This window comes from Ascoidea rubescens, assembly GCF_001661345.1.
Source record: "Ascoidea rubescens DSM 1968 unplaced genomic scaffold ASCRUscaffold_1, whole genome shotgun sequence".
NCBI classification, from domain to species: domain Eukaryota; kingdom Fungi; phylum Ascomycota; class Saccharomycetes; order Ascoideales; family Ascoideaceae; genus Ascoidea; species Ascoidea rubescens.
The window spans coordinates 1,340,782-1,354,353 of NW_017962913.1; the positions used below are offsets into that span (position 1 = coordinate 1,340,782).

At 31.9% G+C, this 13,572-nt stretch overlaps 5 protein-coding genes across 5 annotated transcripts; 3 read left to right on the top strand and 2 right to left on the bottom strand.

The window, feature by feature from the left end:
* Nucleotides 1-557: 557 nt before the first annotated feature.
* RSM23 (mitochondrial 37S ribosomal protein mS29) lies at nucleotides 558-1,508 on the top strand (the record flags this gene model as incomplete). Its single annotated transcript, XM_020189935.1, has 1 exon — nucleotides 558-1,508. A coding segment is annotated over one exon (951 nt), but the record flags the coding sequence as incomplete, so codon positions are not given.
* A 1,009-nt stretch (nucleotides 1,509-2,517) lies between these two features.
* On the bottom strand, nucleotides 2,518-4,451 carry ASCRUDRAFT_83697 (leucine-rich repeat domain-containing protein; the record flags this gene model as incomplete). Its single annotated transcript, XM_020194851.1, has 1 exon — nucleotides 2,518-4,451. One exon carries the CDS (start codon nucleotides 4,449-4,451, stop codon nucleotides 2,529-2,531), a length of 1,923 nt encoding a protein of 640 aa, XP_020050089.1. The 3' UTR covers nucleotides 2,518-2,528.
* A 1,277-nt stretch (nucleotides 4,452-5,728) lies between these two features.
* On the top strand, nucleotides 5,729-6,032 carry ASCRUDRAFT_73562 (uncharacterized protein). The gene has a single exon (XM_020192346.1). The coding sequence runs from the start codon at nucleotides 5,773-5,775 to the stop codon at nucleotides 6,022-6,024; it is 252 nt and encodes an 83-aa protein (XP_020050090.1). The 5' UTR covers nucleotides 5,729-5,772; the 3' UTR covers nucleotides 6,025-6,032.
* A 514-nt stretch (nucleotides 6,033-6,546) lies between these two features.
* SNT2 (DNA-binding E3 ubiquitin-protein ligase SNT2) lies at nucleotides 6,547-13,063 on the top strand. The gene has a single exon (XM_020192347.1). It carries the CDS (start codon nucleotides 6,969-6,971, stop codon nucleotides 12,744-12,746), a length of 5,778 nt encoding a protein of 1,925 aa, XP_020050091.1. The 5' UTR covers nucleotides 6,547-6,968; the 3' UTR covers nucleotides 12,747-13,063.
* NIP7 (ribosome biosynthesis protein NIP7) lies at nucleotides 12,754-13,503 on the bottom strand. Its single transcript, XM_020192348.1, has one exon. It carries the CDS (start codon nucleotides 13,438-13,440, stop codon nucleotides 12,895-12,897), a length of 546 nt encoding a protein of 181 aa, XP_020050092.1. The 5' UTR covers nucleotides 13,441-13,503; the 3' UTR covers nucleotides 12,754-12,894.
* Nucleotides 13,504-13,572: the final 69 nt, after the last annotated feature.

Consider the following 13,572-nt stretch of genomic DNA (forward strand, 5'->3'; position numbering starts at 1 on the left):
ATCGAGATTATTGATATAAACAAGAACTGAATTTAATAAAAGAAGCAAAATAAAAAAAAAGCAAAAAAAAAACTATTCCTCAATACTCCAAGCCTGAAATGTTAAGATTTTCTTCGGCTTCAATAAGGACCCCTTATAAAAATTCTTCCTTGACTTTATTACTCTCAAACTTCTCTTCTTCCTCAATCATTTTCAGTGATAAAGACAAGAAAAAACTTCAGCTCAGTTTCTCTAAAAAAAAAGTAGAAAAATCTACAAGATATAGTGCAACCAAAAGAAGTGCAAATGGTGAAACTAACCTAACTTTTAAAGAATACGTAGCCCAAAAAAAATTTCAAACTAAAGGTATTAATCCTGACGATATTCCTTTATTCAATCTACACCATTTTAAAAATCTTAACAATGGAATATTTCATAAAAGTGATCAATTAAAAACCGGAAAACAAAAAACTAAAAAATCCTCCACTGATTCATCTGAATTAGATGAAAAATCAACTTCAAAATCAAAATCAAAGTTAAAAACAACACCAGCATTAATTGATTTTAAAAGCCTTACTAAATCTGAATCAAAAATATTAAAATTTTCTCCAGAGCTAACAAATACTTTAACTGATTCAGAACTCTTGAAAAATATTCATTATAAAGAATTATTCCACTCACCTATTCAACTCTTTTCAAAGAATGACTCTCAAACTGTTCTAAAAACTGTTCAAGATTCCCTTGATTCCCCCTCAATTCAAAATAGATTGATTTTACTAGGTGAAAAGGGTTTAGGCAAATCAACTTTGCTATCTCAGGTTTTCGCTTATGCTATCTCAAATAACAGTGTCATCCTCCCAATTTCAAAACCAGAACCTTTAATTCAAGGTGATTCTGATTATAATTATATCAAAGATAGAAAATTTTATTCTCAGCCAATGTACCTTAAAAAGTTCTTTAGAAAAATTCTTAAAATTAACCATTATTCCAAAATATTTCAACAAATTGTATTATCCAATGATTACTTACTAGGTGATGCTGTAAAATTCGGTCAATTTGTTAAATTTCCAACAGGAAAGGCAAATCTTTTACAATTGATAGAATTTGCTGCCTCTGCAAAAATCTCAGCTCTTGATAGGTATAAAGCCTTTGAAGCCCTCATAAGTGAACTAAATAATCAAGACCAATTCCCTGTTTTCATTCTCGTTGATAACTTCAATTACATAACAAACAATCCGATAACAATGTACAGATCTCCTGATAATGTTCCACTTAAATTTACTGAATTCCAACTTGGCAGTTTCTTGAAAAATTACATTTCTGGAGACAAATCATTCCCCAAAGGTGGTGTCTTTTTAGCTACATCCTCCGATTACCAAACTACCCAAACTCTCTCTGTTGGTTTAGATTTACAACAAAACAATCCCTATGCATCCAAAAAAGACTTTGATCTTGAATGGGCTGAAATCTTAAGAAGAAATGGAGGTATCAAACCCTACAATCTTAAAGGATTCTCATACAATGAGACTTTAATGTTTACGTCTAATTATTATCAAAATGATCTTGTTATAGCAGCTGAAAAATTCCGTTATGATTTTGGTAATGATGATGCTGAAAAAATTCAAAAAATTGCTTCTCTGAAACACCTTTCAACAAATGGAAATCCTGGAGAATTAAATAGAAGTTTACATTTGCTTTATTTTTAAAAAAAAAAGTTGTTTTTTGCAAACAAGTTCTTTTTTTTATTTGATTTAGTGTATTAATCATTGTAAATAAATATTCAGTTTTAGAAATAATCTACACTTCTCTCACCTCCAGTTGTATTTTTATCTAGAAAACCAGCTTTCCTGTAATATAGTAAAAGAAAGCTTCACACAAAAAAAGTTTGATAGGCAATAGTAACGATTGTTATCGAGTATAAAGAGAATAATTATCTCAGGCGGAAATTCCCACAGAAAATAATCAACTGAGCTTAAAAAAGATTTCAAATTGCAAGTTATGATTTAAGAGGATTTAGGAGTAAGCTGGAATTAATAGATAAACTCATTCTAGACAAAAACTCCTCATAGTCTTCATTTTAGATTCATTATCAGGAAACCACTGTTAACGTATTGTGAGTAGTGCTGTTTTCTTGTTTATATTGCAATTCCTTTATCATTTTTGTTTAAAATGGCTTAACAATCGACACATTCTGGTTCCTTTTGTAGGATTAGGTATTATTTGCATTTTGTTGAATCTTTTATTGGTTTTTTTCTGGATTATTTCAGAATAATATTATCAAATTGCAAATATTCTTGATTCTATGGAATTTAAAAAACTTTGGAATTAAAAAAAAATAATTTCTTTCTATATTGTGAACAAAAAATTGTAGTAGCATTATTTTTATTTTTATTTTTATTTAGTATTAAAAAAACAAAAGTATCTAAGAATAGTTTAAACAGAAAAAATACAAGAAAATACAAGAAAATACAAGAAAATACAGAATATTTAAAACAAAAACTGTAAAATTATATAAACTGTACCGAAATTTATTAAAGGCCACTGTTTTACTAAATGGAAAGTTCAAACCTAGAACATGGCAAAAATGGTGTTTCTTTTGCTGCAGTAGTAGTTGATCTTAGTTTAATCTTTAAATGTGACAAACTTTTTAATTCTTTTATGTTTTTTAAAGCTTTGTGATTGCTTTCTGATAGTCTTATTTGTGACAAAGATTTTAATTTTCGCAAGTATTCGATGTTTTTAACATTTGTATATGATAGATTTATTTCACGCAACTTTGTAAGCTTCTTGAGATTTTTTAATTTTTTGATATTATTATTTGATAAATCTATAAGGTCCAAGTTTTTTAATGATGAGAGATTTTGAATCTTTTTAATATAGTTACTTGAAAAGCCCAAAAAAGTTAATTTCTTTAGCTTTCTCAAATTTTCAATAGTGCTGATAAAATTCTCTGCTAGGTCTAAAGTTTCCAACTTTGTTAATTTTTGCAAATTTTCAATCTTGTTGATAGAATTATCAGACAAATCCAAATGTTTTAGGTTTTTTAATTCATTCAAATTTTCAATTTTTGTTAATTTTGTTTGGCTTAAAGATAGAACTTTCAAATTATTTAATTTTGATAAGTTTTGAATTTTTTCAATCTTGCTATTAGATAGATATAATCTACGCAAACTTTGTAGCTGATCCAAGTTTTCTAGTTTGGAAATTACATTATTGGAAAGATCTAGCATGAATAAATTAGTTAAATTCGCTAGATTTTCTATTTTTTCAAGCACATTAAAAGACAAGTCTAGTATAATTAGGTGTTTTTGGTTCAAGTTTGCAATTTGAGAAATTCTATTCTTTGATAAATCTAATTTTATCAAATTTGATAATTTATCGATATTTTCAATATTTTTTATTAAATTGTTTGCTAAGTTCAAAGATACCAAGTTGGTCAATTTGCTTAAATTTTTGATTTTATTGATTTTATTATGTTCCAAGTTTAAAATAATCAAATTTTTTAGAGAAGATAAATTTTCAATTTCGCTAATGAAGTTACCATTTAAAGATAATTGTTTCAAGTTATATAGGCTTGACAAGTTTTCAATTTTGACAATATTGCAGTAAGATAATTTTAGTGTAGATAGATTAGTTAAGTGGGAAAGATTTTTTAGTTTTCTAATATAATTGAAAGATAAGTTTAAAATAATTAAATTTGTTGATTTTGACAAATGATCAATTTTAGTAATTTTGTTGTGGGTCAAGTTTAAAGTTGATAAACCAGAGCAATCAGATAAAAATTGCATTGAGTCGATAAGTTTATTTTTGAGGTTGAAATGTTTATAGTTGAATAAAGAGTCTGTTGATGAATTCTGGGAGGTATTGTTTTGGGATATATTAGATATATTAGATATATTAGATATATTAGGCATGTTATTGGAATTGGGCAATTGCAAAGTATGGTTTATAATTGAGGTAGCTTTTTCATGAATATCCAAACGTAACAATTTCTGCTGTTCAAGAGTGTTGTATGAATTGGAATCATAAAAGTAAATTGCAAAATTGATTTTTTTTAAAAACTTGAATGGTTTAGTTATTGGATCATGATGAATTTTTTCAAAAGTTTGGTCTAGTAAAAGAATTTCTATTTTCAAATGAGTGAGGAAATGGGATAAATATTGTTCAAATAAGTAAAGATAAGAAAAGTTTATTCTTAAACAATTGTTATTAATATCAGTGGGTTTTTGGTGTAATTCAGTAAGGGTTACTTTTTTAAAAGTGAGATTTAAAGCCAAGTATTTGAGCAACTGGTCGGTAGAAGAAGCGAGGAGAAACAATTTAGGGAATGGTAGTTTCGATAATATGGATTCAATGATGTGAGAAGGCAAGTTGGATAGAATATTTTTGGTTTTAAGGATTTCCAAATTATCTAATGTTTCAGTCTTTTCAGTGGTGTTTGAAGCAAAGATGTTTGAGAATTGGGATAACATTTTGATTATTTGATTTTTAGTTACAATTAAAGAAATTAGTTGAAAGTGGCAGTAGATTTTGATTTATAATGGAGATAATAGAGATAATGATAAATAATAATAAAAAAAAAAGAATAAAGAAAAATGAGAAAAAAAATAAAATTAAACATTATGAGTTTATATATGAAAAACCCAAAGAAAGAATAAGAAAAGCTGCATCAATATGCAGGGTGATGTTTTGACATAAAATTGCTTGTTTTTTTCTATTGTTTAGTTTTTTTTGTTGCGTTATTAAATAATATTTGATTGCTGATTAGTGAAATTTATGAAGCAATTGTTGAACATTGGTTGATTATGTAAGATTCTGGGTGAATTTCTATAAGCAAAAAAAATCCAAAGAAATGAATAATTTTGTGGTATTCCTGTACTAGCTTTGTTTCTATTTTTGAGTCAAACTGAGGCGCGATGAAAATATTTTTGAATAGAGCATACATGGATAATTTCTTGTTTTAATGATTTTTTTGGTTGAAAAAAACTATTTCTAAAAAAAGAAACATTTATACATTGCATTATTGTATTGTTGTATTATTTGGTTCTCTTAATCAATCTATCAAAAAAAAACAATTCCTACTAATAATAATCTCATTGTTTGCAGTATTTGTCAATTGTAATGGTTATCTATTAAAACAACATTTATATGAATAATAATAGCAAATTCGGTTCAAATTAGTTTGATTCAATTAATTTGTTGTATTTCGAGTGGGAAAAGAGATGGCTTTACAGATGAGTTTTGGGAAGAAGATTGAAATGGAATTCATTGGTAGATCGTAAAATTTGTATTTGCGGTTCCGTAGATCGAGTTTCAACTGTTGCAGTACACAAAAAGCGAAAGCCGAAAAAAACTCTGGACTGTAATTGGATGAAATGGCATGGAAACCAGAGCAGGAAAATCAGTGAGAAGCAGCTTCTTCAAAAGCCGTTTGGTGTTTGGTTTTGTGGTTTTGTTCGCATTGGGAGTGAGTGTGTGTTGGATGTCGGATTGACTGTAGTCACATGGCTGTTTCATTTCAGTTTAGCTTGAAGTTTGAAATGAAAGAGTTTGAAAATGATAGATTCAATTTAAACATGGAACTTTAAATTACAACATTGGAACGTTACAAAAGGGAAATTTTCGTGGAAACAGGCAGTGAACATACCACATTGTTTTATGTTGTAAAACAGCGAGAGAAGAGTACCATAAGAATTCTAGAAAGCCCATGCTGTAGGTAAGCACACCATCGTGATATGGTGTTCCGGCGCAAAGCTTTATTGTTGGGTTGATTTCGGGGCTCTGCATTGTTCTATGGATCGAAGATCGAGTGAACTTCGGAGCTGTTTTGGTTCCCTAACGTATCGAGGCCGGAGAAAGTCGTCTCCATTGCAAAGCCAACAGCCATCTGGGAACAGTGTCGTCAAGTGCTGCAAGACTCTGAGAGACATTTGGCAAGCAGGAGTGGGAGAGATGCAGCCTGAACAATCGTACAAGGGCCGACACGAGAATGGTTCGAAAGACAGCCAGGAGGAGAGTTTCACTCTCTGCGAGCCCTCAACGTAAGAGCTACGCAGGGCCTGAGCAGCAGGAGCTGGACCACGTAGCAAGCCAAACGAGAACCACTCAGCCAACAAACCACAGGGTCGACAATTGCAAAACCATTTGAACAACCCGAAACGCACCGGCAGCGGAATGTCTGGCGTCTATGCAGCTGGAGCAGCTGCGACAGCTCCACCAAACCCAGTCTTTTGCGGCAGCAACAGCACAGACGCCCGAAGACGAGGCAGCACAAGCAGCAGCTTCCGTAACAAATGCGTCGTGTAAAGAGCACGAGTGCAGCGGCCCTGAGCACACCTGCTGCACAGCTGCAGCACGCTACCACGTCGGCGTAAGGTTTGAGTAGATACCCGGCCTGTTGATTTTGCACCACGGTGTGCGAGAGCAGTCGACCGGGTAGCGTCCTGCACGCAGCTAGGTTTGCTTTAGGTTTGCCGCATTGATTTGCTGAATTCATTTAAGGTGATTGAACATGTTAAACTTGAACATGAACGCAGAAAATTTATTATAAAAAGAAGATCCATAGATTCAAAATCCAATTCTCTGTAAAAGCCATATTTACACTTGGTTTTTTCAAGAACCTCATTCTCCAGCTTTCCTCTCCAGCTTTCCCAGGTCTTTATCTTCTGTTTCTATTCCATCAGTTGCACTTTGGTTTGACCACCCTCTCAGCCAATCTAAAAGGTAGTGTTTTACTTTCTTTAATAATTTAGCATCTTTTCCTCAACCACACACACTTTTTCCCTCTTTTTTGGTTTTACAAAGGCAAATTTCCCTGCTTCTAATTGTTCTTTTGGATCTTCAGTTTCCTTTTCACCCCAAATCTATCGTTATACACTTTTCACTTCCTTTTTTTCAGTCTCTTACTCTGCTCTAGTCTGATTTCCCTTCTATATACTATACTACACACTATTTCCTACATACATGGGGCTTTCTATCAATTTTAAACAATGACTGGAATTAATCGACCTAAAAGAAAAGCTGCATCCAAAGTTATCAACTACAAAGAAAATAACGACAGTGATGATGACTCCTTTTCCTCTCTTTCTAGTTCTACTCATAATTCTCTCTCACTATTGTCTCAGCCTACTCAATCCGATGTTACAACCCCCCATTTAGATCGCCCAAAAAACACTCGATATAATCAAAATACTTCCTTTCTTTCAGATTCAAAACAAAACCAGAACCAGAACCAGAACCAGAATCAGAATCAGAATCAAAATTATGATCACGATCAACAAAATCTAGAACACGATCTTGACCACGATCTAGACCAAGACCAAGACCAAGACCATAACCACAACCACAACCACAACCACAACCACATCCACGATCACATTTATAACCAAGATCAAAATTCAAACTTATATTCAAACTCGACTTTAATCCAAAAACAATATTTAAACAATAAAAAAATCTTAAATTCAAACACTATATCCCACTTTCCCCCAATATCTCAAACTTCAACAATAACAACAATTGATGAAAATTCAATCTCCTCCTCAAGATCAAACAACACTAGAAAAAGACTTCATCGTACAAAGAATAACGACAACAACAACAACAACAACAACAACAACAACAACAATAATAATAATAATAATAATAATAATAATAATAATAATATCAATAATAATATTATTATTGATATCAATTCAACCACAAATACTACCCCTACCCCTACCCCTACTCCCAACAACAACAACAACAACGATATCAATCCAATTTCTTATAACGATTCTCAAATCATCGCTCATCTTCAAAACAATAACCAACTATCTTACATCCCAAATAATTGGCAGCTTCTATTCAATCCTAAAAACTCCTTTCCCTACCCTAACCTACTAACCGACGTCAAAAATGCAAGATTCATAAACAATGGTAACTCAATAAGATTTAAATCAGGCATGATTCTAACCAAAAACGACTTCATCTACATGGTTGCTTCCCCTGCTAGTGAACCATACTATATCGGAAGAATCATGGATTTTGTTAAAAAAGTAGACAACTCAACCTCAAACGACTCTTCAAATGATCCTTCAGCTTCTTCTGATACTTCAAACAAAGAAGTTACCTCAAATCTAGACAAATCATCAATTACCGAAAAACATTCCACTTCCACTTCCAATTCTTCAAACTCAAACTCATACTCAAACTCAAACATAAACTCAAACTCAAGAAAAAAATCTCATTCAAAAAAAAATACAAGAAAAAAAAATAATAAATCCTCCTATGGATCAGCAAAACCCTCTAGATACTCTGCAAACATCATTGAAGACTACCTAATGAAAATAAACTGGTATTATAGACCAAGAGATATATCAAAACACTCAAATGATTCCAGGCTACTATTTGCAACAATGCATTCGGATCTATGTCCCATCACTTCCTATAGAGGAAAAGTAAACGTTCTTCATCGTGACGAGATCGAGGATATAGACAAATATCGCTCCATAGCAAATAACTTTTGGTTTGAAAAATTGTTTGACAGGTACATGATCAAATTTTATGAAGTACTAACCACTGAAAGCTTATCCAATTTAACCCCAAACTACCAAAAGGCTCTAAACAAACGTTTTAGATACATCTTCATTGAAAATGGCAAAAGCAAAGAACTCCTAACAACTCCAAATAATTGCAAAAAGTGCACCCAATGGTGTTCCCCCGAAGAAAGTATAGATTGTGTAACATGTAACGACTGTTACCATATGATGTGCCTAACTCCTCCAATATACAAAAAACCAAGAAGAGGCTTTGGTTGGAATTGTGCAATGTGCGCTAAAAATCAAGAAATCAAAATCAAAGAAAGAAATAATGATTTCGGTGATAACTTGCTGAATATTAAAAAACATGCAAATAACAATATAAATAACTATTCGGAAATTTATGACAAAGAAATCTCAATTAAAAATGACTTGAAAAACTCAAATTCTCGTTTAACAAGATCATCTAAACCTTTGAATCAAATAGAAGAGAGTAACGAGGAGGAAAATCTCTCTCTGCAAGAATCTGATGAAAAAATACCTAAATACGAAGAATTAGCCATCGAATTTCTCAAAAAGGATTCCACTTTAACCTTACAACAAAGAAGAGCAAAAGAAGAATGGCCTTTTAGATATTTAGGCATGCATGCAAAATTGGAAGACGCATTGGATTTTGAAGATAGACCTTATCCTAGAGTGGCTTCAAGATTGGGAAGACGCCACCAAGTTTCAAACACTTTTATGCCTGAATGGTATAATTGTCCTGTATCCTACTATGACAAAGACAACAACGAAAATCCTTTAGACTCCACTTCTTCAGCCATTGGAAATCATTATGTTCACCATGAAACTAAAAGAAAATATAAAATCAAAAATAGAAAAAATTTGATAACGCGAGATTCTTCAACCCCGGAATCTTCTTCTGAAAAATCCTCTAACGATTCTTTAAAAAATAATATAATACCCTTCAAAAAACTTACTTTACCTAAAAAGTATAAAGATGCAAATATTAAAGATTTGCCCCCTTGGATTCAACCTCGTCCAAAAGGGTACATTGAAAGAGGTCTTGATAACGGATCAAGCTCAACTCTAATGTGGAAACAACCATCAAAAGAACTAGTTGATTGGGAAAAGATTGATGAATTCATATACACTACTTGCAGGCCTGTTGCCGAGGCTTTAAATGTATGCCCCACTACTCCAAATTTTGTGGACGATATTTTAAAAACATTGCAAGATCAAAATTTTGATTTTGATAAAAGTTTTGACATAATAAAAAAATTTACAAGAGTATCTTTAAAAGAACCCACATTTAGTAAAGAAGAGGTTACAAAATTCGAAAATGCTGTTTCTAAGTATGGAAGTGAGTTATATTTAGTTCATAAAGAGGTTAAAACTCAAAGTTTTGCAATGATAACAAGATTTTACTATTTATGGAAAAAGACTCCTAATGGACATTTAATCTGGGATAATTTTCCTGGCAGGAAACAAAAAAAAATCACAGATGGTGTTACCTCAGATCAATCCAAAGCAAACTCTAAGGGTGGCATCTATTCAGTGATCGATTCTGCTGCTGACTCTAATGACGATTCTGCTTATGATATGGTTAAAATTACAAAACAGAAAAGAAATTATATTTGTAAGCACTGTGGCACTAATAAGTCCTTTCCTTGGTTTAGAGCTCCTGGATTTGAAAATTCTGCATCATACCAGCCTGAAGTTATTACAGCATTGTGTGTTAGATGTTCTAAATTATGGAGAAGATACGCAGTACTTTGGGAAGAACCCAAAGAAGTAATGAGAAAACTTAATCTTCGTGGAGGAAATGGGTGGAAGAAATTGATTGAAAGAGAACTTGTTGACGACGCTGAAACGATAATTAGCGAGCAAGAAAAATGTTCAATAAATAATCAAAAATTAGTTGAGTCCTTTAAGCTAAACATGGCTAATCCCTCAACTTCAAAAAGAAAATCATCTTCTAACAGAAGTGAAAGTTTTTCAAAACGAACAAAAAGTTCATCTTCGGGATCTGGCTCTATGATTTCAAATGAATTAAACACTCAATACCACATCTCTGATAATCAAAGTAAACAGAAAAAGCCTGTGAATAAACCACTTAGTTCTGAAGTTAAAGTATCTCGATCCAAAATTGATAATCCGATTCCTGCACAACCGTTAGTTGTTGAACCAGCTGCTCTTAGATCTACTTTTTCAGTTAATGAGTACACTCGACAATCTTCAAAAAAGAACATGGCACCTCAAAAAACTATGATGACCTATGGCTATTCGGTTAATAATCTAACTTCTCACAACCAATCCTCAAATCCAAATGGCCCTTTTCTATTTTATGAAAATCCAATTGGTTTATCACCCAACGTTCAAGCTTCAAATCAGATTTCTCAAGCCAAACCATTCCAGCATAATATATCTCAATTAGATAATGACTTTTCTGCATCCTATAATTATAACCAAAGACAATCAAATGTTTTTGATTTTTATGGCCCAAAATATGATCCAAATTATCCCTATCATTATACAAATTATGATTCCAATACTAAACAGTTTAGAGATAATAAGTATAGATATCAAATGTTTGGAGGAAGTTTTTTAGCACCAATTCTATCACCTCTAAGTAACTCTCAAACAACACATACAAATCCTATGGGAAGTGAAATTACAAATCGTCGGACACTAAATAATTCAAACTCAATGTTTATGCCTTCTAATCATGTTGATTTCTCTCCTTTATTCCACCCTAATTCAAGACCCTGCTCTGTTTGCAGAGTAAATGACCCAACATACGTATCTGAAGTAATAATATGCTTAAATTGCGGTTTAAATGTTCATGCAACATGTTACGGTATAAAACCTGTTCCTGACATTAATATGTTTGAACGAAGATGGTATTGCGATTCATGTTCAAATGATTTGCATCCAATAATTACCACGTATTATAATTGTTGTCTTTGTAATTTAAGAGATGTGGACCATGATTCTGCAATCACTGGATCCAAAACTGCATTTCCAAATGCTTTAAAGAGGACTGATACAAATAAGTGGTGTCATGTTGTATGTTCGTTGTTTGCTCCAAAAGTAAAATATGAGGATGTTCATTCATTACAAAGTGTCCTTAACACCTCAATTACAATGGTCAACAATGAATCTAGATTGTGCTATATCTGTCATATTAAAGGCGGGTCTTGTTATAAGTGCTCGTTTTGCAATGATACTTTTCATGTAACATGTGCACAGGATACTAATAACTTTTTTATTGGATTTGAAATTGTACCATTAGATGTGTACACTCGGATGAAAAATGAAGGCAACTCTTCATATGAAGACAGTGATGGAGACATTTGTACAGACCATGGTCATAAAAAAGAATTCACTGTTGTTGAAATATTAGATAAGGGTATCGTGGGTGTTCCAGTCCCCTCAATTATTTGCAATAATCATCCAAAGGATCAAATACCCAACAGGTTTGTTTCTTTAAGAACTTTAGCCAAAAGAGTTAATTCAAAAAGTAATGGAACTTACTCTTCAATGCCCTGTCCTTTAATTTTGATATTTTTTGAAGATTTTAAAAAAATAACAGACAAAAATCTTAGAGGGCCTGCTAGAAGATACAAAGAGTTTCAATTAATCCAAAAAATTGTGTATGACAGTATAGGGCCTTCGCATAGCATTCGCTCAAATGAAATGCTAACGCCCTCGAAAAAAATCAACAAAACTATTTTACCTCCAAAAAATAACAACTTTTCTTGTTCTATATGCAAAAGCACTTCTTCTCCAAAGTGGTGGGTTGAAGATGATAAAAACGTTTGTCACAAATGTTATCTTCAAGTTCAATTTAATGGTGACGAAAAATCAAGCTTAAAATTTTTTCCAAACTATCAAATTCCAAGGCTTGCCGAGTCTGATAATATTATAATGAAAGAGAATATTTATGGAATCAATTCTATTGATGATGTTCTTAGTAATGATTTTATTCAGAAAATTCAGAACACAGATCCTTTTCCATCTCAGAAGTCATTAAACTCTCATTTTACCCAATCAGGCCATCCATCAATTTTAAACCCTGAAGTTCCACCAATTTATAATTCATATGGTGAATATTCAGAAATTGTTGAAAATGATTCTGAAGCAAAATCGGGGGGTTTTAACATTAATAGTTCTGATCTCACTCATACTACTACGACACCCAGAGTTTCCCATAAAATGTCAATCAATGATATGTTATCTTAGATATCGTGTATTATATTTAAAAATTATGTTATTTTCTTCCACTTTTGGTTGTTTTTCTTCCTCTCTCTACTCTACAATTCACTCTCTAGCATAGTGCCTATATATCAATGATAATTCTTATTAATTACTTATTTTTGTATAATGTTACTTATGTAAATAATGTATCTTCATCTCTTAGATATTCACCAATGTCTGCCTGTCTGAAGGCAACAATTCCATTGGGCTGAAGGTTTCTTGTGTCTATTGTTGATTTGGCACTGACACCAAATCCCAAAGGTATATCATTCATGTTGAAAATCACCACACCAGCATGTTCGGGTATATCATCAGACATTTTTCCAATATGTGCTTTTAATACATTGTTTCCATATAAATAAGGCATTTCACCATTTTGTTTAATCCAAATTTTGTACTTTGCATATTTGGAAATATATTCAAGAGAAGTTATGTGCAATCTGAACTTACCAGTTTTGGTAAATTTTCCAAAACAAATTCCCAAGGACATCAAGTTTTGTCTTGCAATAGCAGTTGCATATTTGGCAATTTTTTCATTGACATAATAGACTCGATCTTTTTGTAATCTAAAAACATGAGGGTCTTCTTTATTATCTATTAAAAATGTTATATTTCTTCCAATGTAGTTTGCCAATTTCTCAAACACAACCTTGGTTTCTTCCTCAGTCAAAGATCTCATTTTCCAGTCAGTTATAAGCAACCTATGAATATTTTTGATCTGGTAGTTGAAAATACTTTTTATGCTGTTTAAAATATTCTGATTCTGTTCATAAACTGAAAAAAAAAGAATCTGCAAAAAAAAATAAAGTTC

Coding starts and splice junctions, on each gene's coding strand:
- ASCRUDRAFT_73562 (XM_020192346.1), top strand. CDS start 5,773: ATGGATCGAAGATCGAGTGAACTTCGGAGCTGTTTTGGTTCCCTAACG.
- SNT2 (XM_020192347.1), top strand. CDS start 6,969: ATGACTGGAATTAATCGACCTAAAAGAAAAGCTGCATCCAAAGTTATC.
- NIP7 (XM_020192348.1), bottom strand. CDS start 13,440: ATGAGATCTTTGACTGAGGAAGAAACCAAGGTTGTGTTTGAGAAATTG.